We start from the raw sequence: 26761 nt of genomic DNA on the forward strand, positions 1-26761 counted from the left end.
CCCTCCCCAGCTTCAACATGGATCAGCTGTGGCTCGTCTTGTTCCCGCTGCACCTCCACCTGTCTCCCCTCCTGAGTTTGGAAGCAAATCCCATACACCTCGGTTCAGCTATAAATATTTCAGGATGTATTGCTGAAAGTGAAAAATCAACATATATGCAGTATCCTTATCACAGCTTAACATTTCATAACTCCTTCATGTCATTAAATATCCAGGGTTCACCTTTCTAATTGTCTCATGTCATCCATTTGTTTAACTGAACAGAATCCAAATATCCATTTATTGGGATTTTTTCCTCTCTCTGCTTTTTTTGGTGACAGCTTTCTTGAGAGAGAATTCACATATCATGCAATTCACCTGTTTAAAGGATGTAACGCTGGTGTGTAATGTATTCAGAGTTGTGCAAATATCACTACAACCAATTTTAGAGCATTTTCGTCACCCCAGAAAGAAACCCTCTACCCTTTGTTGCCCTCAATTCTCCCCTCCACCTGGCCCCTGGCTATCACTAATCTGCTTTCTGTCTCTATGGATTTGCCTGTGCTGGACATTTTACATGAACGGAATCATGCACTACGTGGCCTTTTGCGTCTGGCTTCTTTCACTCCGCGTAATGTTTTCCAGATTCATCCACGTTGTAGTGTGTGTCAGTTCATTCCTTTTTATTACTGAGCACTATCCCACTGTGTGGACAGACCACGTTTTGTTTATCCATTCATCAGCTGATGGACATTTGGGTTGCTTCCACTTTTTGGCTCTTGTGAGTAATGCTGCTGTGGCCATTCATGTTCAAGTTTTTGTGCGGATGTGTTTTCATTTCTCTTGCGTATGTACCTAAACGTGGAACTGCTGAGTCATGTGGCGGTTCTCTGTTTAACCTTTAGAGGAACTGCCAGACCGTTTTCCAAAGCACCTACGCTATTTTACGTTCCCGCCAGCAGTGTATGAGGGTTCCAGTTTGTCCACGTCCTGGCCAACACTTATGTCATTGTGATCATAGCCATCCTAGCAGGTGCGAGGTAGCATCTCATTGTAGCTGTTTTCAGTCTGTAGGATCTATCCCTGCTGCGGTACACACCCTTGAAACTTGTCGAAGAAGCAAAGTTGCATGTCGCCTGCTCTCCCACGTTCTGGACTTTGCTGATTGTATCTCTGTGGTGTAGTTTAACATGTTCCTCTGAACTTTACTTCCTATGAATAAATACTGAAAAGAAGCTGCTGTTGAATCTAGAAGCCTGATCAGATTCCATGTCATTTTTTTTCCTTTCTTTTTTTTGGGGGGGAGGTTGGGGGGTGGCAAGACATAGATATGTTCATCCATCAGGTGGCTTATCATGTTTCTTTTTGTATTGGTCACAGTTGTTGATAATCAATGGCTAGATCTATTAATTCACTAAGGGTTGCAAAATGATATTCTATCAATTTTTAACTTAGTATTGTTTACTTTGAAATACCTCTATAAAGAGAAACTTAGCTATTTGGTTAGCCAGTGGCACAGTTTATATGGGAAAAGCAAGATAAATGATTGATTTTTTCCTTTATTGATAAGTTTTGAAAATAATGACTTGTTTCCCCAGCTCTGTACAGTGGTGGCCAGTTTGTTCTTGGTTTTTGAAATCTTTTTCAGTGTCCCTATTAACACATGGATTTAACTGTGTTTGGTGTGCTTTAATCCATTGGCGTTATCCTTATTGCTCAAATTCCCCTATCTTTGGCCGGGGCACCCTCTCCTGCTTGGCTCCTGGGGCCTCTGTGTATGTCCCCTGGAGTCTTAGATGGCTTCTCTGCTATCCCAGATGACCAGATGGTTCTGACCTGGAAATGGTCATTTCTTCAGGGAGACTTGGTTCATTGTGCTAGGAGTACTCATTGCTACTGGGTTGCTCATTGTTTTTAGGCCTTTTAAATAGACAATATTTTCGTTTTTTAAGGATAAAGGGATGATAGAACATCACATAATTATTCATTTGCTTTATCCCATATCACACACACATGCCACAGTTTCAGAATAATGGTACCAACACGACCAGCAATAATAGAATTACTGAAAACCGTTGCACGTTTTTTTCTCGCAGGTATTTTGGTCCTTCGGGTATATCTCGGTGGGAATGTGTAGTCAAATTACTGTGGTTTAAAGTAACTTGACATATTTCCCTTTGGTGTGGCTAAGCTATCAGATAGGTACATGTGTGTGTCACTTTACTTTGGATTTTAAATTTTATTTTATAACTGTGTAAAATATTGACATGGTTCCAAAGACAAATATACAAAACAAGGTGTATTCAAAGGAGTCTAGTTTGTCTTGTTGCCTTTCTACTATTCCTTCCGTCTCCTTCCAAGTAACCATTTCAGAAATACCTATTTTTTTCTTGCATTGTTTATTTTTTAATATTAGTAAACAAGAGTATACACAAATATATATGCATATATACAGGAATGCACACATATATACACATGACTATATGTATACACACACAAATTTGTACACGTCTGTGTTTGTATTTACTCCCCTTTCTCAGATAAATGGTAGCACACCAAACACACTTTTCTCTACCTGGCTTTTTTCACTTAAAAGTATATCTCAGAGATCACCAGCATCTATATTGGCTGCTGTAACAATTGATCCCAAGCGTGGTGGGTTAAAACAACAAATTTATTCTCTTGCAGTTCTAGAGGCCAGCACTCTGAAATCAAGGAGCCAGCAGGGCTGTGCTCTCTCCCAAGGCTCTAGGGGAGGGTTCTTCCTGCCTCTTCCAGCTTCTGGGGGCTGCCTGCAATCCTTGGCGTTCCCTGGCTTGTAGAACCATCTCTCCAATCTCTACCCCATCTTCACATCACCCTCTCTGCTGTTTCTCTCTGTCTTTTCCTCTTCCATCTCTTGTAAGAACACGTGTCAGGGGGCCGGCTGGGCCTGGTGGCATAGTTAAGTTTGGTGGCCCAGGGTTCTCAGTTTGGATCCTGGGTGCGGACCTACACACCACTTGTCAAGCCATGCTGTGGTGCTGTCCCACATACAAAATAGAGGAAATACTGACACAGATGTTACCTCAGGGCCAATCTTCCTCACCAAAAACCCACCGAATGTCATTGGACTTAGGGCCCACTGGTTAATCCAAGATGATCTCATCTCAAGATCTTTACCTCTGCAAAGACTCTTTTTTCCAAATACGGTCATATTCACAGGTTCCAGGTGGACATACCTTTTGGAGGGCCACCATTCAAACGACTACCATGTGCCCTGTGGCTCCCCAAAACTCACATTGGTCCCACATGCAAAATACATTCACCAGATCCCCACGTCCCCCAAAGTGGTATGTATCGGCCTTCTCCATTTCGTCCCATCTTTGCACACTGCATTCGTGCTGGTACCATAGTCTATTCAACCATCTCCTGCTGTTTCTAGTCTCCTGCTATGAAAATAATTCAGCAATGAAAAGCCTTCTGCAGACATATTTTCATATTTTTGCCAGAGCTTCTGTGAGCTAGATCCCTAGAAGTGGGCTCTCTGGATCAGAGGGTAAATGCCTCTGGGGTTTGACCAGGTATCACCACATCTCTCCCACAGGGGGTATACCATTGTGTGTTCTCGTCAGCAATGTCTGCGACAGTTTCCCACAATGTCACCAATAGAATGTTGTCACATTGTGAATCTTTGCCACTTTTGCAGGCAAGAAATGATAGCCCAGGGTAGTCTAAATGTGTGCTTTTCTTCTGCACAAGGCTGCTTTAATTATAGAAGCTTGTTGGTAGGTTTGGTTATCTGTTAGGGCTGGCCCTCCATCCTTTCTTCTTCAGTGTTTTCTTGGCTGTTGTTGCTTGTCCTTCCAAATGATTTATAATCAACTTGTCTAGCTGGAATTGCATAGAATTTATGAATTAGAGACAGCTGACATCTTTATGATGCTGAATCCTCTTATCCAGGAATATATTAAGTATTACCATTTCTTCAAGACTAATTTTCTGTCTTTCAGAAACACTTTACACTTTTACTCATTTATGTTTTGGATATGCTTTATCTACATAAAGACAGAAAATAAAGATAAGTATACATGCACACCAGGCTATATATCTTTTTTTCAGATTTTAGTGAAAAAGCTAGTGTTTCCCCATTAAACAAAATGTTGCCTTTAGGAGGTGAAACACACACACACTCTTATGATGTTAAGGACGAATCCTTAGTTTCTATTTTCTTGAGTGTTGTTTTAGCATGAATGGGTGCTGGGTTTTTTCAGATTCCTTTTCTCCATTTACTCAGATGATCGTATGATTTTCCTTCTTAGCTCTAAAAACATGATTGATTGTATTAATGGATTTCCTAATAGAGAATCACCCTTGGTTTTGTAAAATAAACTCCATTTAGTCATGATATATAGATATTAGTGTGCTTTGGATTTAGTTTGCTAGTATCTTATTGATGATTTTTGATTGCTACCTTGTCATTTTTTGGGTGCAGTCTTTGCCAAGTTGAGGTCAGTGTTGTACTCCACGAAGCCAGCGTCGAGGCCTTTCTTCCTCTTCCTGGCCCAAAGAGGCCGAGTTTGGGAGACTTCTGTTGGGAAGCTGTCTGGATGTGCCCCTGCTTTTTGCACAGGAGAGCTCTTTAAACCACTCTCTCTATTTCTTCTATGGAAATTGATCTTTTTAGACCTGTCTGTTGAGTTCAGTTTGGGCAAGTTGTATTTTTCTTTAAAATGATCTTTTTTATCTAGGTTTTCCCATTTCTTTGTGAGGAGTTGTACAGAGGAACGTTTGGCAATTTCTTTTGTTTTGATGGTTCTTTTCCCCCTGTCATTTTCGACTTTTTCTGTTTGAGTTTTCTCCCTCGTTTTTCCTTGACTAGGTTCGTGATTGGCTTATTTTTTTAAGTAGAACAGCTTTTGGTTTTACTTCTACTGTTCTACTGTTTGGTTCGACTGTTTTTCTGTCTTATAGCTCATGAAATACAGCTTTGATTTTTATTAATCCTTCTTTCTGTTTTCTTGTGTCTTAGTTGCCTTTGTTGTGGTTGTTTGAGTTGAGTCTGTTTATTTTTATGTTAAAATGTATATTGATACATCCTGCAACTAGAAGGACATGCAACTAAGATATACAACTGTGTACAGGGGGGGTTTTGGAAATAAAGCAGAAAAAAAAATGTATATTGCTGAACCAATTTGGTGCTATACATTTTTCTCTGCCAACTGATATGTTGAGTTTTCATTATAATTACTTGTAAGAAATTCTAGAATTTCATATGCTATTTCCCCTTTCACCCAAGAGGTGTTACATATTGACATGTTTTTAAAAAATTTTCCGGAGTGATGTCAGCAACATGGTGGAGTGAGCTTTACCAGTAATCTCGCCCCTCCAACATACAACGAAAAAGACATTCATACTCCAACAAAGGACATCCAAACACAACACACAAAACGTCAGAGAGTCTGACAGAGACATATGATGGAGGGCGGAGAGGCTGGAGCCCACCTGGGAGGAGGTGAAACAGGGTAAGAGAAAACTTCGCTCCTTCCCCTAAAGACTGCGATCCGGGACTGCAGGAGGCCACCGAGAGGGAAGGAAGGGGGGAGGGGACGTTCATTCGCAGGATGATCAAGGATCCCTGAGGGCCCTGGAAGCCTAGAGGAAAGCCCCTACCAAGGTGAAAGCTAAGATGGGGATGACCTCAAGAGGCCAACACCCCAGGAAAGCAGATAATGAGAGCAGAGGGAGGAAAACCCCAAGAGCACGCAGGAGAAAGCTCCCCTCCTCCCACCAACCCAGCACCAGCTCCAGTGCCTGGGATGTCGACTGAAGGCAGAGGGCTCAGAATACATGGCTCTTGACGGCTCCCCCAGTGGTGATAGGTGGTAACTGTGACCAAATAACACCAGGATGCTAAAAAACAGAGCCACTCCCTCTAGCAATATCAAACATTATATTTGATGTCCAGACCAGAGAGAAAACGACAAGAACCCAGAAATCAATCCAGAGGACACAGAAATATATAATCTAAATGACAAAGAATTCAAAATAGCTATCAAAAAACTCAATGAGTTAAAAGAGAATGTAGAGAAACAATTCAACGAGTTCAGGAGCTACTTCACAAAAGAGATTGAAACTATAAAGAAGAATCAATCAGAAATATTAGAGATGAAAGACACAATGGAAGAAATAAAACAAAAAATGGATTCCCTGAATGCTCGAGTGGACGTCAGAGAGGAGCGTATCAGCATAATCAAAGATAGATATGTTGAAATGCTCAAGATAGAGGAGGAGAGAGAACTAAGACTAAAAAGAAATGAAGAAAGTTTCCAAGAAATATCCAACTCAGTCAGGAAATGCAACATAAGAATTATAGGTATTCAAGAAGGAGAAGAGAAGGAGAATGGAGCAGAAAGCATGTTCAAAGAAATAATAGCAGAGAACTTCCCAAACCTAGGGAAGGAGATGGAAATCCACGTGAAAGAGCCTATCAGATCTCCTAAATATGTCATTGTAAAAAGACCTACTGCAAGGCATATAGTAGTGAAACTGACAAAAGTGAAATGACAAAGAAAGAATACTAAGGGCAGCAAGGCAGAAGAAAACAACCTACAAAGGAACCCCTATCAGGCTCAGCGGATTTCTCTGCAGAAACCTTAAAGTCTAGGAGAGAAGTGAATGACACATTCAAATCTTTGAAGGACAAAAACTGTCAGCCAAGAATACTCTATCCAGTGAAAATATCCTTCAGCTATGATGGAAAAATAAATATTTTCCCAGACAAACATAAGCTAAGGGAGTTTGTAGCCATGAGACTGCCCCCCTACAAGAAATCCTCAAGAAGGCCCTCATGCCTGAAAAAAAAAGGAGAAAGGGATTACAAAGCACAGAGTAAGGAGTTAAATAGGTAGACAAAATCAGAGCAGGGCAGCAAATAAGTATAGCATTAAAGACAAGGGGAAGGAAAACACGAAAAACAAAGATAATCTTGTCATTTTAACCACAAACTCATAACACAAGATGGAATAAGATGTGAGAAAAACAACTTAGGAGGGGAATAGGCAAGGGACTGAATTGGTTTAGTCTAAGGAAATAAGAGGCCATCCGAAAAGGGACTATCTTATCCACGAGATTTTGAATACAAAACCATGGTAACCACTAAACAAAAAGGCAGATCAGAGACACAAATAATAAATTAGGAGAAAACTAAGAAACACAACATAAAAAACTACATAACTCGATTGGTAGACCAAAATACACAGGACGAGAAACAAAGGAAAAGCAGGAGAACCGGAAAACAAGTGATGAAATAGCAGCATTAAGCCCAAGTATATTGATAATCACCCTAAACGTAAATGGATTGAATTCTCCAATAAAAAGACGTAGAGTGGGGAGATGGATTAAAGAACAAGACCCAACATTATGCTGCCTCCAGGAAACACATCTCAGCTCCAATGACAAACACAGGCTCAGAGTGAAGGGATGGAAGATGATACTCTAAGCTAATGGCAAACAAAAGAAAGCAGGTGTTGCAATACTTATATCAGACAAAGTAGACTTCAAGATAAGACAGGTAAAGAGAGACAAAGAGGGGAAGTATATAATGATCAAAGGGACACTCCACCAAGAAGAAATTACACTTATAAATATCTATGCGCCCAACACAGGAGCACCAAAGTACATAAAGCAACTATTAACAAACCTAAAAGAAGATATTAATAATAACACAATAATAGTAGGGGACCTCAACACTCCACTCACATCAATGGATAGATCATCCAGACAGAAAATCAACAAGGAAACAGTGGAATTAAATGAAAATCTAGACCAATTGTACTTAATAGACATATATAGAATACTCCATCCAAAAACAGCAGAATACACATTCTTCTCAAGTGTGCACAGAACATTCTCAAGAACAGACCATATGTTGGGAAACAAGGCAAGCCTCAATAAATTTAAGAAGACTGAAATAATAACAAGTATCTTTTCCAATCACAATGCTATAAAGCTAGAAATTAATTTAAAAAATCTGAGAAAGGGTCCAAGATGTGGAGACTAAACAACATGCTATTGAACGAACAATGGATCATTGAAGAAATTAAAGGAGAAATCAAAAATATCTGGAGACAAATGAAAATGAAATTATACTATACCAACTCATATGGGATACAGCAAAAGCCATATTAAGAGGGAAATTCATCACAATACAGACTCACCTTAACAAGCAAGAAAAATCCCAAATAAGCAATCTCAAACTACACCTAACTGAATTAGGAAAAGAAGTACAAACAAAGCCCAAAGTCAGCAGAAGGGGAGAAATAATAAAAATCAGAGCAGAAATAAATGCTTTTGAAACAAAAAAGGCAGAAGAAAGGATCAATGAAACAAAGAGCTGGTTATCGTGGCTGGACCTGTGGCCGAGTGGTTAAGTTCACACGCTCCGCTGCAGATGGCCCAGTGTTTCGTTGGTTCGAATCCTGGGCGCGGACATGGCACCGCTCATCAAACCACGCTGACGCAGTGTCCCACGTGCCACAACTAGAAGGACCCACAACGAAGAATATACAACTATGTACCAGGGGGCTCTGGGGAGAAAAAGGAAAAAATAAAAAAAATCTAAAAAAAAAAAAAAAGAGCTGATTATTTGAGAAGATAAATAAAATTGACAAACCCCTAGCCAGACTTACAAAGAAAAAAAGAGAGAAAGCTCAGATAAATAAAATTAGAAATGAAAAAGGAGAAATAATAACGGATACCACAGAAATACAACGGATTATAAGAGAATACTATGAAAAACTACATGCCAACAAAATGGACAATCTAGAGGAAATGGATAAATTCTTAGATTCTTACAACCTCCCAGTGTTGAATCAAGAAGAAACAGATAATCTGAAGAAACCAATCACAAGTAAAGAGATTGAAACAGTAATCAAAAGCATCCCAAAGAATAAAAGCCCAGGACCAGATGGCTTCCCTGGGGAATTCTACCAAACTTTCAGAGAGGAATTAATAGCTATCCTTCTCAAAATCTTCCAAAAAATTAGGGAAGATGGAACACTTCCTAACATATTCTACGAGGCCAATATCACTCTGATACCAAAGCCTGACAAAGACAACACAAAAAAGGAAAACTACAGGCCAATATCGCTGATGAACATAGATGCAAAAATCCTCAACAAAATATTGGCAATCCGAATACAGCAATACATCAAAAAGATCATACATCGTGATCAAGTGGGATTTATACCAGGAACACAGGGATGGTTCAACATCTGCAAATCAATCAATGTGATACAACACATTAACAAAATGAGGAATAAAAACCACATAATCATCTCAATAGAAGCAGAGAAAGCATTTGACAAGATCCAACAGCCATTTATGATAAAAACTCTTAACAAAATGGAGATAGAAGGAAATTACCTCAACATAATACAGGCCATATATGACAAACCCACAGCCAACATCATACTCAGTGGGGAAAGACTGAACGCCATCCCTCTGAGAACAGGAACAAGACAAGGGTGCCCACTCTCACCACTCTTATTCAACATAGTACTGGAGGTTTTGGCCAGAGCAATTAGGCAAGAGAAAGGAATAAAAGGAATCCAAATAGGGAGTGAAGAAGTGAAACTCTCACTGTTTGCAGATGACATGATCTTATTTATAGAAAACCCTAAGGAATCCATCGGAAAACTATTAGAAATAATTAACAGCTACAGTAAAGTTGTGGGATACAAAATCAACTTACAAAAATCAGTTGCATTTCTGTACTCTAAATAACGAACTTACAGAAAGAGAACTCAAGAATACATTTACAATTGCAACAAAAAGAATAAAGTACCTAGGAATAAATTTAACTAAGGAGGTGAAGGACTTATACAATGAAAACTATAAGACATTACTGAAAGAAATAGATAACGACATAAAGAGATGGAAAGAGATACCATGCACATGGATTGGAAGAATAAACATAGTTAAAATGTCCATACTACCCAAAGCAATCTACAGATTCAATGCAATCCCAATCAGAATCCCGATGACATTCTTCACAGAAATAGAACAAAGAATCTTAAAATTCATATGGGGCAACCTAAGACCCCAAATTGCTAAAGGAATCCTGAGAAAAAAGAACAAAGCTGGAGGCATCACAATCCCTGACTTCAAAATGTAGTACAAAGCCACAGTGACTAAAACGGCATGGTACTGGTACAGAAACAGGCACACAGATCAATGGAACAGAACTGAATGCCCAGAAATAAAACCGCACATGTACGGACAGCTAATCTTCAACAAAGGCACCAAGAACATACAATAGAGAAAAGATAGTCTCTTCAGTAAATGGTGTTGGGAAAACTGGACAGTCACACGCAGAAGAATGAAAGTAGACCATTATCTCACGCCATACACAAAAATAAACTCAAAATGGATCAAAGACTTGAAGATAAGTCCTGAAACCCTAAAACTCCTGGAAGATAACATAGGTAGTACACTCTTTGACATTGAACTTAAAAGGATCTTTTCAAATACCATGTCTTCTCAGAGAAGGGAAGCAAAAGAAAAAATAAATAAATGGGACTTCATCGGACTAAAGAGCTTCTGCAAGGCAAAAGAAACTAGGATCAAACCAAAAAGACAACCCACCAATTGGGAGAAAATATTTGCAAATCATATATCTGATAGGGGGTTGATCGCCATAATACATAAGGAACTCACACAACTGAACAACAAAAAAACAAACAGCCCGATCAAAAAAATGGGCAGAGGATATGAACAGACATTTTTCCAAAGAAGATATACAGATGGCCAATAAACACATGAAAAGATGTTCAACATCACTAATCAGGGAAATGCAAATCAAAACTACACTAAGATATCGCCTTATGCCTGTTAAAATGGCTATAATCACTAAGAGTAAAAGTAACAAATGTTGGAGAGAGTGTGGAGAAAAGGGAACCCTCATACACTGCTGGTGGGAATGCAAACTGATGCAGCCACTATGGAAAACAGTATGGAGATTCCTCAAAAAATTAAAAATAGAACTACCATACGACCCAGCTATCCCACTACTGGGTATCTACCCAAACAACTCGAAATCAACCATCCAAAGTAGTATATATACCCCTATGTTCATCGCAGCAGTATTCACAATAGCCAAGACATGGAAACAATCCAAGTGTCCATCGACTGATGATTGGATCAAGAAGATGTGGTATATATATATATATATATATATATATATATATATACATACAATGGAATACTACTCAGCCAGAAAAAAGACAAAATCATCCCATTTGCAACAACATGGATGGACCTGGAGGGAATTATGCTAAGTGAAATAAGCCAGACTGAGAAAGACAAACACCAGATGATTTCACTCATATGTGGAATATAAACAAACACATGGACAAAGAAAACAGTTCAGTGGCTACCAGGGGAAGCAGGGTGGGGGGTCGGAAAGAAATAATGTACAACTGAAATTTCATAATGATGTAAACTATTATGAACTCAAATTTTAAAAAGTAAAAAAAAATTAAAAAAATTTTTTTCCGGGTATGAATGTCTTCACAAATTTTTGTTATTAATTTCTACTTTCATTGCAAAATAGTCAGAAAATCCTGTTTGTGTTATTTTTATTCTTTGGAATCTATTGAGGTTTTCTTTGTGGCCTATGATACAGTTTTTGTGAATGTTCCATGGAAAGCAGGCTCATCCTGCATGATTTGGTTCAGAAATTGATTGGTTGATTAATTATACATGCATACACACACACATGCACACATACATACATATAGCATTAGTTTCCTGGCAGTGCCATAAAAAATTATCACAAACCAGGGGGCTCAAAACAACAGAAATGTTATTATCTCACAGGTCTGGAGAGCGGAAGTCTGAAATCAGGGGGTTGGCAGAGACGCGCTTCCTCTAAAGGCTCTAGGGGAGGCTCTTTCCTTGGCTTTTCCAGCTTCTGGTGGCTCCAGGCGTTCCTTGGCTTGTGGCCGCGCCACTCCAAGGTCTGCCTCTGTCTCCACATTGCCCTCTCCTCTATGTCTCTCTATCTCTAAATCTCCCTCTCCTCTCTCTTAAGAAGACACCAGTCATTGGATTTATGGCCCCCTGTAAATTTCATCTCGAAGATCCTTAAATAATTACAACTGCAAAGACTATTTCCAAATAAGGTCATATTCTGAAGTTCTGGTGGACATGAATGTGGGGGGACACTATTCACCCCACTGCACATACATGCGTACACACTTCAGCTCTACTTTAGTGATTATTGGTCATGTCTGGTTTTCTGTATCTTTACTCAGCTTTGGTTTACTTGAGCTGTCTGTCTTAGGTGCAGTGACGATGTGTGTTGTGTTTCTGTTTTCCCCTATGTCACTGGTCGTTTCTACTTTTGAAAGCTGTTGCCATGTTATTAAGTGCATAAAGGTTAATGACTCAAATCTTCATCATGCATTGTAGCTTTGCACACTGTAATGTGGCCTTCTTCCTCTCAGAATGCTTTTTGCTGAGAATTCCACCTTGTCAGATATCGAGACTGTGCTAGCTACTTTCATTTCATTTGCATTTTCCTTGTGTATCTTTGTACATCATTTATTTTTGCTCTTTTGTTCTAGCTATGTCTGTTTCTACACCGATTAATGTTGTATTTTGCCTTGCTAGACATTCTAAAAATGTTTTAACATTTTTACATTTATTAATAATGGGCTATTTACATTTATTGATATTATTGCTATATATGCCTCATTTCTGTCATTTTTATATGTATTTGGAATTATGGATGTATAATTTTCATGATGTAGCCATTCTTTTGTATGCACGTGTGTGTGTGCATATTTGTTTTGTGTGCATGTGTATATACAAATATGTATGTAGTATTTAGGGAGGTTTACATTTCATTGTAATGGTTACCTTCTATTACTATCTTCATATACTCTTTTCAGTTTCCACTGTTTTTGGTTGACGTCTGTTGGTTCCCCACTATGAGCAGTACTGAAATTAGCAAGTCACCCTCTTCGCCCTCTTCCCCATGTCCGACTTGAAGTAACGTAAGTAGAAGTCCATCAACAAGCATAGTCTCCTTTTCAGAATCCTTCCTTGTCTCACTCTGTTTTATTTTTTCCTCCCCAAAGCCCCAGTACATAGTTGTACATCCTAGTGGTAAGTTCTTCCAGTTCTTCTATGTGAGCCACGGCCACAGCATCACTACTGACAGATGGGTGATGTGGTTCTGCGCCTGGAAACTGAACCCAGGCTGCTGAAGTGCAGCACGCCTAATCTGAGCCGCTAGGCCATTAGGGCTGGCTCTCAGCACATTTTCTGATAGCTGCTGTGTATTGCCATTGTTAGGGCAGCTCTTGCCCCTATAGCCTCTCTTCTGTCTTGTATAACCATTATGTTGTCATAGTTCTACAAGTAAATGTATATATATAGGTTACCATCAGTCCTCTTGTTGCTCGCTCTCCTCATTCTCATTGTCTATAGCTTGTTCTGAGTAGATTCCTCTGGAGGGGCTGATGGGAACGATATTCTCTGAGTTCTCACATGTTGATAACATTGTGTTGGCTGCCTTTATATTTGAGAGTCACATTGGCTGGGTATAAAATCCCTGCCCCACATTTTCCTTCCTTGGGTCTCTTAAATATGATGCTCCATTGCCTTCTGCCACGAGGCCATGCTCTGAAAGTTTTATGACAAACTGAGTTTCATTTTCTCATAAGTGACTTGGTCTTTTTTTCCCCTGGATTCTCAGAGGATTTTCCACATTTAAAGCCAAAATCTTTACCACCATACATCTTAGTGTTGGACATTTTTTTATCAGTTTCTCAGTTTTCAGTGTGCCTTTTCAATATACAGTTTCCTGTCTTTATCTGATAAGAGTTTCCTTTCATTACACTTTCCAGTGTCCGTGCAGTTGTATTGCTTTCATTTTTCTCCCTTGAGCCCCATGTTTTATATATATGTTTGCTCTTCTTTGCCTATTTTAAAATTTTTGTTACTTTCTCTCAAAACCTCCTCAGCTCATTTCTTTTTAATGTTTAATACTTTCACCTTTTACTATTTTAAGGCACTGTCTTTTGCATTTATTCATTCTTGGCTTCCTTCTGTGTTCTTTCTGGTAGTTGTAATTCTTTTCTGAGTCGTACCTCTTCATTTCTGAGTTTTCCTATTTCTCGTTTACGTTGTTCTCTCACATATCACTTTCACATTTTTTTGTTTTACTCTGAAAGCTCCAGATGATCCTTTTCATCTGTTTTGTAAGCACATCTTTCTGGCATGTTTTCATTACCTGTTGGGATGTCATTACGTTTCTTCTTCTCTCTTTTTCAATAATTTTTTCAAAAAATACTACTGTGGCCAAATCAAACGTGCTTCTGTTACTGTAGTGTAAAGCACCCCCCTGCTGGCTACCTTTGGGCACATTCTGTCCTCCCTCTGGCCCATTCTCCTCTTCTGTCCCCCCAGTTTGTGCTAAATCCTGCCCATCCTTTGAAAGTCTTTCCACTTACTTTCTCAGGGAGGTGAGAAGTGATCTCCATCTCGGAATAAGTTTGGCCCCTCTACTTTATGTATGTCTATTAGTCAGCTTAGGTAGCCATTACAAAATGCCACAAATTGGGGGGCTTAAACAACAGACATGGATTTTCCCACAGTTCTGGAGACTGGAAGTCCAAGATCAAGGGGTCAGCTGGGTTGGGTGCTTCTGAGGCCTCTCTCCTTGGCTTGCAGACGGCCACCTTCCTGCTGTGTCCTCACGTGATCTTCCCTTTGTGCCTGCACCCCTGCTGTCTCTTCCTCTTCTTATAAGGACACCACTCGTATTGGATTAAGGCCCCACTCGAATGAGCTCATTTTAACTTAATTGCCTCTTTAAACACCTTATCTCCAAATAGAGTCACATTCTGAGGTCCTGGGGGTTGGGGCTTCAACATATGAATTTGGGGGGGACACGATTTAGGCCACAACAGTGTGTTTCCACATCACCCAGCACTTCTTTCATTGGAGCGCTGCCCCCTGTCAATCAGAAAGACTCGTTTCATGGCTGTCACCATGTGGACTGTAAGCTCTTAGGGCAGAGGCACCACGTCACCCCAACGCACTGCCAGCCCTCCTGCCTTGCCCTGTGGGTGCACCCTGGGTGCTCAGTCCAATGAATTGGAGGAATCAATGAGTCAGGGCTCTCTTAGGTACCTATTGCTGCTGGTACAAATGACCACACACTGAGTGGTTTAAAACAAGACAGATTTAGTCGCTTACATTTCTGGAGGTCAGAAGCCTAAAATGGGTCTCACTAGGCTAAAATGAGGGTGTCAGCACCCTCCTGCTGCCAGGATTGGGTCCTTCTGGAGGCTCTAGGGGGGAATCTGTTTCCTTGCTTTTTCCAGCTGCTAGAGGCCACTTATATTTGTTGGCTTATGGCCCCTTCCTCCATGTCCAAGGCCAGCAGTGTAGCATCTTCAAATCTCTCTCTCATATCTGCTTCTGCTGTCACACCTCCTTCTCTGCCTCTCACCCTCCCGCCTCCCTCTTACAAGGACCCTTGTGATGACATTGGGCCCACCTGGATAACCCAGGATCCTCTCCCCATCTCACGAGCCTTAACATCACAGCTGCAAAGTGATTTTTGCCATGTAAGGTAACATGTACACAGGTGCTGGGCATTAGGGTGTGACCCTCTTTGGGTCATTATTCAGCCGACCACAGAAGCACTCATCTTTGAAAGGCCTGTTCCTTTATTCCAATATTTGTGCACTCTTGTCATGCATCTCAAGTTTTGCTTTGAAACAAGTGATCAGATGCCCTCCTATCATTTTGGAACAAGAGCCACAGACTCCTGGTGAAGTCCAAAGGCAGAAGCTGCACATTTTCTGGCATTTGGAAGCATCTTGCCTCGGACCTGTGGCTGGAGGCACACAGCCTTCTGGAACCCGTGCTTTCCTGTCCTTCCCACCAACAGACACTCTGGCCAGATTGCTTTTCCTACCCTCCAATTATAGACAGAAGCCTATGGGTAATAAACACAAATTGTTTTATTGCCGTGGAATTAGTTTAAAAGAAATGCTTTACAGCACTATCCAATCAAACCGTCTGCGAGGATGGAATTGTTGTACAACTGCGCTAAAATATTGTGGCCACTAGCACATGTGGCTCTCAAGCACTTGACATGTGGCTAGTGTGACTGAGGAACTGAATTTTACGTTTTTTAAATTTAAATTAATTTAAACCTAAATAGCAACTTGTGGCTCATGGCTACCATATTGAAGCAGTACAATTTTGACAAAAATCCTATCAATCTGAGTTTCCTGGCACCCAAAGAGAAAAAGGAGACACTGTCAGCTACACAGTTCTTATTGTCAGAGAGGAAAACAGCACGCTAGTTTCTCAGGGGAAGTGAGGATGCTCTCAGCCCTAGTGCTCCACGGGATCCTCTCTCAGGCCTCCTTGAGTGACAACGTCCTTGACGATGACTCCACTGCAGAAGTGCAGAGGGCTTTCAAAGCTGTTGTTTGTCACATCAGTCCAGGCCATCCCTTTGGATAGATGTCAGGGTACTGTGGTCCACGTTTGTAGCTTTCAGATGTTCATCGTGACCTATGACCACAGATCAGGATGCATGGGAAAGGCAGGATTGCATGTTCTTCCAGTCTGCCTCATTCACTTATTCCCTGAATCCTTTTGGACGTTGGCCACGTGCATAGCAGCATGCCGGGTGTGGCGGATCGCATTCATGGCACAGTGTGTTCAGATGTACAGGAGCTCAGGACATAAAGACAGATGAAACAGAGCCCTCAGCTCCAGGTTTTATCAGACCCACCGTTTGCAGAATAATACACCAGATGCTCAGGGCGGAATTCGGAGGAGGTGAGGAAGGCACTCACCTTGGGTGCAAACTTTAAGTGAGCACCAAAAAAATCAGTGTCAAAATAACACATTATTTGTAAAAATCAAAATTAATGCAAAAATTCACAAAAAGCAAAATGTCACATTTTAAAATGAAAACAGATTGTTGTTTGTTCCTGACCCTGGATCATTGTGCAAGGGGAACAGTCATTTCCAATCCAACCAGCCAAGGCTACATGTCCTGCTCAGCCCCGCCCAGTGGGTTTATGTGGGTTGACAATGGCGTGCAAATACACTGGGCCACGTGGGGCTTTATATATAGTTGTGTGTGGGGTTTTTTTTTTTAAAGATTGGCACCTGAGCTAACAACAGTTGCCAACCTTTTTTTTTCTTCTTCTTCTTCTCCCCAAAGCCCCCCAGTACATAGCTGTATATTCTAGTTGTAGGTCCTTCTGGTTGTACTATGTGGGACGCCACCTCAGCATGGCTTGATGAGTGATGCTAGGTCTGCTCCCACGATCCGAACCAGCAAAGCCCTGGGCCGCTGAAGTGGAGCATGCAAACTTAACCACTCAGCCGCGGGCCTGGCCCCAGCATGTGTGTGTGTTTTTGATTGTAGAGTCTTGATTGGCTTTTTCCACTTGGTTCAAGATATGGGAAGTTTTTTGTGGTTTTTTTTTTTTTTTTTTTTTGGTGAGGAAGCTTGGCCCTGAGCTAACATCTGTGCCAATTTATGGGAAGATATTTTGACAAGCATATACAGGGGTTCACATTTTTCCTTGTATCTCAGGCTCCAATAAGGCTCTGCAAAGCACTGCTGACTCTTTCCAGATCTTGCAGTTAAGTCTCACAATGCCCCAGCTAGTGGATAACGTTACTCCTCGCTTTACAGAAGGGAAACTTGGGGCTTGCAGAGGCTTGGCCAAACAGCACAGACAGTAGTACTGTAATACGGTCATGCAGTACTTCAAGATGGCGCATGATGACATGTGCTAGTTTGGGGTTGAGAACATTTGGAGACAATTTTGGTTCTGGTGTGACATTGGATCCCAGAGACAGTGCTAAACTCTGGGCTTTTAAAGACAGGTCAGTCCAGCTCCCTCTCCCCCTTCAGGAGCTGGGGGGGTGGGGGTGGGGATGTGAGAAAATGATTTGGGTATAACTTGGCAAGTGCTGGGGAGGGTCCCAGGGAGCTAGGAGGGCACCAGGCAGAGGACCTGGCCCGACCCCAGGCCACTCCAGCCCGGGGAGCAGGGGACTGATGTCAGGGCTGTCTGCAAAACACGGGCATGGCATGCCTTGTCAGCAGGGCTGCTGTGAGCATCAAACAACATCCTGGGGATGAATGGGCCCTCTACGCCGTGCATGTGATTCCACACTGTACATGCGGCATTAATATAAAGGGGTTTGAAAACTGCCTGTTCTTTACCATGCAATGAGTTTCCATGTCTATGAAAACTTCCCTTCCACCTCTGTGTCCCCGCCACCAGGCTCTCTCCCCAGTGATAACCACCCTTTGCAGTTTCCCATGCATTGATTCCAAAACAGTGTATGAAGATGCAGACGATTATACTTCTCACCTCCCAGGAGTACTACATTTAAGGATTTATAATGAAGCAGAGCTTCCAGTACGTTCTGCAGCAGTGGACTCTTAAAAATGCCTGGGAAATGGAACATTTTGGACATCAAATTATACTTTATAAGTAATTCTAAACCAAGCTTTTTCCACTTTGGCCTTATTGATATTCTGGGCTGGAACATTCTTTGTTATAGGTTTGCCTGTGTGCTGTAGGATGTTGAGCAGCATCCCTGGCCCCTACCCACTAGATGCCAGTCGCACCCCCCTCTGCAAGTTGTGGCAGCCAAAAGTGTCCCCAGACACTACCAAATATTCCAGCAGCAGATAATCAAGAGGACAAAAATGTAAAACACTCAAAGGGATAAAAAGTAGAAATCTGTGAAGAAAATAGAAGGCACCAGTACAGAGAAATCAAAGCTCAAAGGTCTTGGCATAAATATTCGAAGAATCTTTTCCTGAAGGATGGTAAGGGCCAACTTTCTATCCCCACACAGGGCTGAGTAGGGAGAAGTGAATTTAAATGGACGAGAACTTGAGACTGGACCTAGAGACAATGAAACATTAATACCAGTTCCTGGCTGGCATCTTCTTTCCTAAAGATTTTTATGAGCAGAATAATCTCGGCTGACTAGGAATTGTCCTCTTGGGTTTTGTGGTTAAGATCTGAGAACCTTCAAGTAATGAAATCTGCATTAAAAAGTAGCCAAAAATGCTTACTCCATGATCATGTCACTATGGTGCTTTTAAGAAAGCAGGCAATAACCGTTTCTTCTTACAAAAGGAATATGTGTTAACTGTAGAAAATTAGAAAATGTAGCGAAGCTGAAGAGAAGAAAAATGTAAGACAGCCCTGATCCCACTCACCAGTGGAGCACCACGGTTGATACTGTTGCCAAACCCAAATCCAAGTTCGTTTACCCGCCACATAGTTTACCTGCCACATAGTAGGGCCAATAAGGAAAAAACTGAAACACCAGGCTTGTGGCAAGGAAAGAGGTTTACTATTATCGAAAGGCAGCCAGATGAGGAGATGGGAATTAGAACTCAGATCCACATCCTTGAAGGAAAAAAGGTAGGGGTTTTTATCTGGAGTTTTAGGTGGGGGAGGGGGAGCCTGTGCTGGGTTATTATTTTTTTTTTAAAGATTTTAGTTTTCCTTTTTCTCTATGCTGGGGTTTTACTAGGAGAGGGGGAGTCTAGGTGACGTAGACATTTCCTCTACCCGCTCTGGGTCCTTCTGGCTGGACAACGAATTAAATTCACATGAGACAGAATAACAGGAGAAAATCAAACAAAGCTTGATAACATGTATACATGGGAGAGACCCAGGAAAACTGAAGCAACTCACCAAAATAGTGGAAGCTCTCACCTGAAGTATCATCCTCAGCCAAAAACAAAGGAGGATGTTGGGGGTGGGGGAGTCAGTTATGGCAGGTTATCAGAAAAGCACAGTAAACAAGAGTAAGGTTATTATGCAGATGTAAGTCCTTGCCTTCTGCATTGATAAGAGTTTCTAGAGGAAAGGTCATCCCCTTCTTCCTGGTACAGAGAGGGAGACACCTTTATAGATGGAGATTTCCCTTACAGATGTAAACGTCTCTTACAAAGGGTAAGTAAATTCTACTTTTCAGAGTTTCTCTCATGTCTGCCGTTTTTAAAAGTAACCAGCCCAGGGGCTGGCCCCTTGGAGCAGTGGGTAAGTGCTTACGTTCCACTTCAGCAGCCCGGGGTTCGCTGGTTTGGATCCCGGGTGTGGACATGGCACCGCTTGGCAAGCCATGCTGTGGTAGGCGTCCTGTATATAAAATAGAGGAAGATGGGCACGAATGTGAGCTCAGGGTCAGTGTTCCTCAGCAAAAAGAGGAGGACTGACAGCAGATGTTAGCTTAGGGCTAATCTTCCTCAAAAAAATAATAAAATAAAAAAATAAAAGTAACCAGCCCAAAATAATCCTCATGTCAAAGAGACATATCTTGGGGTGGCCAATTCTAGCCCCCCACAGGAGCCTGTGTCGGGGTTTTAGTAGGGGAGGGGGAGCATGCGGCCTTGCTGGTTGGCACCTTCCCAGCAGCCTGCGTTTGGCCTTGCAGACTGAATTTCTTTTCCCTTGACTGTCTGGACTTCCCTGATTAGTTTTCATCTTTAGCTGTCTTTGGCCTTGTGAGGCCGAATCTCGATGTCTGGACCTTGACTTCCTGGGAAAGACAGCTCACTCATATACTAAAGAGGGACAGAAAGACCTGGTTAGTTTTAAACAACAGCTGATTATGCTGAATATGCACAGCTGCAGATAGCAAAGCTTATCTCAAAGTTTTTGTTGTTTTCTTCTAGCCCAGGGAAGATTTTTTTAACCTCTTCGTCCTAGGTTTCAACACTGTAGTGAATTCACTTCCTAATTGTTTTCTATTTTCATATATAAAGGCATTTGTGTCTATATAAATATCTTAAACTGCAGGGGCGAGAGACTTTTGCCTTCTTCCCTTTTAGGCTCTTTGGCTGATCTAATAATTACATTGACAGAAGACACAGTCACAAGAGAAAGACTAATTTTGTACCTATGGCAGCGCATAGAAATATGAGACTCCAAGAAGCGACCAAAGCAAGCAGCTTTTATGCCTTTTAGAGAAGGAAACAATAAATTTGTGAAGAATTGACAGAACAAGGGGGTTTGGGCTTGGGGCAGCAAACTAGCAAAGAAGTAACCAGGTTTGTTGCTCTAGCCTTCTGGCCCCTGGATTCCCTTTCTGAAGATAAGGATGCTTTATATCCTCCTGGGACAGGCAGGGGGCCTTCACATGGGAGATTTATTTCCTGCTTTCAGGGGGACAAAGGAAGGTCAGAGTGTCCTCCTTGCATGGAGTTATTTCTTAAGTAACTTTGTTCAAAATAATCAATATGCCAAAGTCGCATATTCGGCTCTCCTTCACCACCTACCCAGGGTAGACGGATGTTCAGCACAGAATGCTTTGGAGCTCGCTTGTTTATCATTTAATACACTATGAACGTCTTCCCATGTCAAAAAGTGTTGCTACCACATTAGTTTTAATTCTTCCATTGTATAGATGTCTTATAATTTAACCTATCCTCTGTTTTGGGAGCTTTAACTTGCAATCAGTGCTTTAAGATCATAAATAATATTGCAGCCAACTTTCCTTAGGTGATTCTTTGCACTCCCTTCCCACAAGGGCAAATTCCTGGAGCAAATGATACCAACAGCTGCTGGGCCCACAGTCTTTTTCACACTGTGCATACTTGTAAGGCTTTTTGTAGGAATTACTACACAGCCCACCAGGAAGCTTATTCAATTTACATTCTTATGAGTGGTATCTGTTTTTTTTTCTTTAAATCTTTGCTAAAATGACAATTTCATAGGTGGGGTGGAGGATGGTGGAAACTCTTTCATTCTGTTGAAAATTGCACCGCCCAGTTTTGGGCCTTTTCTGGATCGCCTGTTTGCTGTAATGTTATTTTACACTTGAGCAATCACCCCGAAAAGTGAAGGTGAAATTAACCTATTGGCAAAAAAATCGCCGCAAGATGAGGAAGGTGCCTCTACTTTAGTCATTTCCGCCAAGCGGGAAAACAGAACAAGTCATTTTAGACCGCAGGAGGACATTTTACAGACCACCAGCTCCCACCGATTCGTGGAACTCCTGCAGTCTCCCCCTAGTCTGTACAGCCTCTGAGGACAGCGCAGCCTGTGTCGGGACGCTGGGTTCTCTCCGGACACGAAAACACCGAGTGTTGGAGGCGAAAGAAATTGGCCTGGCGGGCCTCCAGAGCCAAGAGGTGACTGAGCCGGCAGGGCAGGGCTGAGTGGCTGGGCCGAGCACGTGACGCTCCCAGCCGGGCCCGCGGAGAGGTGGGGGTGGGCCCTGGGCGCCTGAGGCTGAAATCGACGTTTGCCTCTGGCAGGAAAATGAGCCTGTCAGCTTCTGTCTCCATCAGACCCTCCGCCAGGAGCAGGGGATTTCGGTAGTATTTTAACTTTCTATCTCAGGAACCTGAAAGCAAAAGGTAAGTTGCTTATCACTTAGAAAAACAAACGAGAGGAGTGACCTAGAAAACCACACGGCCACTTTGTTGATTTTTAAAATCTCATGTTGAAAATAATGGATGGCTGTGAGAGGCAAGGGCCCATATTTATCCCCAAATTAGAGACTGACCTTATGAACAGAAATTTGGTTAATCTGGAGGGAATGGTGGTAAAAGGGCCCGGGTTAAATATAGAATGACATGAAAGCTGCTGGAATAAATAGCAAGTAAGTAACGCCTGCCTGCTTGTAAAACCATCTATTTCACATCTCTTTCAGGGGCCTGAGCCAAGGGAATGTTAAAATTGCGATTTAAACTCAAGTGAAAGTAAACTAATCTATATGAAATTGGAATACAAATAAAAACGGTTCCCGCTTTTGCCCCTTCACGTTTCAAAACCGGTTGTGTGGTTTGGCAAAAGAAAAGTTGGTATGTTCACTGCTTAAGTTTGAAATATGCCATTTCAAATTTACAGCATGATCACAGTTGGAATTTTCTAAGGCTTTGTAGGCAAGGCTGTTTCAGTTGTGAGTGAGAAATGACATCGTACGTATTTTCTGCAATAGTAAGATGACGCACTTCTGCAGAATGTCATAAAAATTAGAAAACGTGAAATAATGAGTTATTGCGAATTAACTCGTTCATGTCGGAGAGTTCAAATTCCTTGCCAGAAGATTTAAGCAAACACAGACACAAGCACAGCCATGCTCATGCAATAGTGCTTTATTTTAAATAATCAATATTCGAGTAAGTAGTACAGATACGTGGTGTCACAATTTTTTTCTTTGGCAAATACAAATAAGTACTGGAATGCAGCTATTGAGAGTAAATAAAAGCATTATTCATCAGTGCAATTAGTCTAATAATCCATAATGAATATGCTTCAAATTAAAGTATCTGATATATGATTTGAAACATTAAACCTCTATGCAAAGTATGTCCATGCACTCTATATTTTAACTGTCATTTTGATCCGCACAAAATATCTTTATTTCTCCATTGCATTTGGTAAAGACTTTTTAAAATAAAACACTAAATTGTTTCCTTTCATTACTAATCCCCTTATTGCTAGCGCTTTTGAAATCCTATTACATGCTTGGAGCCTGTAATCATTTGGATTTCTCCTTCTGTGCGCTGTTTGTTTCCCATACTTCGTGAAAGGCCAGGCAAGCTGCGCGCAGCAAGCAAACCGCCCAGAAAGAAGGCCGAAGCGGGGCTTCCCCGCCACTAGCTCCTCACCTCCAGGGACTTCCAGGGTCTTCCCCCAGCCCCCGCCTCACCCAGAGGGCGTCACGTGCCTGCGTGAGGCCTGCCTCCTGGTGACGTCACCGCGCTCGCAGCCGTCGCGCTGAAGAAAGGATGCTCTAGGATGCTGTGCAGGTGGGCGGCCGGGCTGCGCCATGCGGCACTGCAGGTAAGGGGCGCGCGGCGCCGACTCTGCAGGCGGAGCCCCAGCCCGCGGGCCTCCAGCCCGTTGGCACCCCAGAAAGCAAAACTCGGGTCTCTGGCTGCTGCGGCTGCTGCGTGCACCGGGCGGGGGAGGGCTGTTGCAGGCCCACGCGTGACTTGGGTCTTGGCATGCTCATCCTGGGAAAGTGGGCAGGGGCCAGACAGAAAGACCGAGGCATTTTGCTCCGGAGGGAAAAAATCTGGAATGATCACAATACGTGCATTATAAAGAGAGAGAGAGGCTTGTCAAAGATGACTATCAAATGTTTTCTGGCTATCATTGTGCTTGTTAAATAATGACACGTTTACTAATTCTCCTTACGGGGTTTGTCCTCAGTATTTAGCCTGATTTCTTTCAAAGCAGAAGCTGCTTTGCTTTGAATGGAATGGAAACTTCTTGATTAGCGGTTTAAGAGCTAGATGTGCAAGCTGAATCGTTTTGCATTATTTTTGCAAGGTTCTAGCGTTTAAAGTGGATATGTCAGAAATGTATTTTGTTTCTTCCAGGTGTTTTAAATAGATGTGAAAATAACAGTATCCAATAAGATAAAATAAAATAAAATGTAGCCTCCGAAGGTAACGTGCGAGTGAAAGAACGAACGAATCAACTACATCTTTTCAGAACCAAGCGGTCTGTAGAGGGGGTGGGGGTGGAGACGAACACCCAAGCCCAAGAATTCCCAGGGTTCTTTTTAATTCCCTCGCTGAATAATTCGCCTCCTGAAAGAAGGGGCTTGATGACTCAGCGGCAGATGGGGGGGGGAGGGGGTCAGGTGACTTCGGTTCTAGCAGGACAGGGTGTGTGTGGCATTTTAATGGACTCTTTTGAGAGTTCTGACCTGTGTTTACGTTCTTTTCTCTGGTTCAAATACAACCCGAGGCCAGGACGTGTGTGGGCACCCTTAGGAGAATGTGGCATTCTTTTCTGTAAAACACGACCCTTCTGGAAGCCTTGGTTTCAGTAAACTGTGTAGGAATTCACATCATGAATAATTTGACCCACCAGCTACTATGGGAGGATCCGTAAAGCAATGCTATTTTAGTTGATGAAGAAGGCATTTCTTTTTTTTTCTTTTTTTTTTTTTTTTTACAGTGGATTTACTATGATCTCAGGCAGCCCAAATAGCTTTGGCTCTGAGAAAGAGATTATGCTGCCACCGTCTGCTTTATTTGCCAACCCATTTTCAATTGATTTGCTCTGGTCATTTCTTTCAGAGTAAGGCAAAGCTAGAAAAACCTCAGAGAACTCTCTTCCAACGTAGAACTTTGTAAGATCCATCCAGAAGACATCAGGGGGAAAAGAGACAGGATGTGAGCCCTGTTTAAAGAAAATGTGGATGTGCATGGGATGTAATCAGCCAGACTTATCATGTGCTAAAATCAAAATAATGTTTCTGAGAAATTAATGCTGTGTTGGAAAATGAGCTGGCAAGCTGTTGGGACATATACTTCAGCCTAGAGAGCCAAATGTCAAAATTATGTCTATGTCAATATCTGTGTCTATGTCTGTATCATGCCTATATCTCTGAGTCTGTATCTATATTCATATCCATCTATGTCTATATCTCCATGTCTATATCTATATCCATGTCTCTGTCTATATCCATGTCTATATTTTTATCTCCATGTCTATATCCATATCCATGTCTGTCTATATCCATGTCTATATCTATATTCATATCCATCTATGTTATTTTTATCTCCATGTCTCTGTCTATATCCATGTCTCTGTCTATATCCATGTCTCCATGTCTATATCTATATCCATATCCATGTCTATATCTATATGTCTGTGTCTGTATCTATATCCATGTCTATATCTTTATCTCAATGTCTCTATCTATAGCCATATCCGTGTCTATGTCTGTATCTATGTCTCCATGTCTATATCTATATCCATATCAATGTTTTTATCTGTATCTTTGTGTCTATGTCTATAGCCATATCTATATCTGTCTCAATGTCTATTATCTGTGTCTCCATGTCTATATCTATATCTCCGTGTCTATATCTATATCCATGTCTATGTCTATATCCATGTCTATATCTTTATCTGCATGTCTGTATCTATATCCATATCCATATCCATGTCCATACCTATATCTCCATGTCTCTGTATCTATCATCTATGTCTTTACTGTAGTCTTTTTTTTAAATGTATGTTTAACTTTATAACAAAATGCCCAGCTGTTTTCCAGGTTGGGTGTACCATTTTGCATTTCTACTAGCAATGTATAGAATTTCAGTTGCTCACCATCCTTGCCAGCACCTTGGTGTTAGATATTTTTAAAAGTTTTAGCCTTGCTAGTAGGTATGTAGTGGTATCTCCTGTGTTTATTTTTTTAAGTGAATGAGTCTTATTATATGTAGATTATTCCCTGCTAGCACCTTGGTATTGTCAGGTTTAAAAAAAAAAAACTTTAGCCATTCTAGTTGGTAGTAATGGTATCTCGTATTTTTAAAAAAAATTTTTTTTTAATACTTTACTGATTTATTGGGTTTTGGGTCTGTTTCCCCTGCTGGAACGTGAACTCCATGAAGGTGGAGGTTCATGTCTGTCTTGTTGGTTCCTCTGTCTCCAGCACTGGGCATGGTACTGGGAATATTTAGTAACTGTTTAGTACACTAGTCAATGTCAAGTAATTGAACAAGTCCAGAAGGCCTGGCGGGAACCACCATGCTCCTGCCAGCAGAGGTTAAACCCTCCGTGGCGCCTCTGCTGTTCTCAGGGATGGGGGGTCAGGGATGAGCTGGATTTGGCGGCACATGGTTTCAGGCTGAAATTACTACCAAGGAGGAGATAGCTAGCAGCTTTCGTTACCTAGTTGGTAACTGATCTTCATTTTTTATCAATTATTTTCAAGCCCCTGGATCCAACCATGTCTG

The 26761-nt window shown here is 41.6% G+C and overlaps 1 protein-coding gene across 11 annotated transcripts in view; it reads left to right on the forward strand.

The window, feature by feature from the left end:
• The first annotated feature begins 21637 nt into the window (after positions 1 to 21637).
• Positions 21638 to 26761, forward strand: part of CLCN4 (chloride voltage-gated channel 4) — a 68414-nt gene continuing 63290 nt past the window's right edge. For 4 of the 11 annotated variants that reach the window (XM_070605299.1, XM_070605300.1, XM_070605295.1 and 1 more), the window contains exons 1-3: positions 22248 to 22408; positions 22705 to 22855; positions 23588 to 23840. Coding sequence is in view for 2 of the 11 variants with exons in the window: in XM_070605292.1 (XP_070461393.1) it covers positions 23827 to 23840 (14 nt within the window). In the remaining 9 variants the exon portion in view is untranslated. Of the gene's footprint in view, positions 22409 to 22704; positions 22856 to 23587; positions 23841 to 26761 lie in introns of all 11 variants that reach the window. The other 7 variants (XM_070605302.1, XM_070605303.1, XM_070605305.1 and 4 more) reach the window with 4 other exon arrangements.

The sequence above is a fragment of the Equus przewalskii genome, chromosome X, assembly GCF_037783145.1.
Source record: "Equus przewalskii isolate Varuska chromosome X, EquPr2, whole genome shotgun sequence".
Lineage (NCBI taxonomy): Eukaryota > Metazoa > Chordata > Mammalia > Perissodactyla > Equidae > Equus > Equus przewalskii.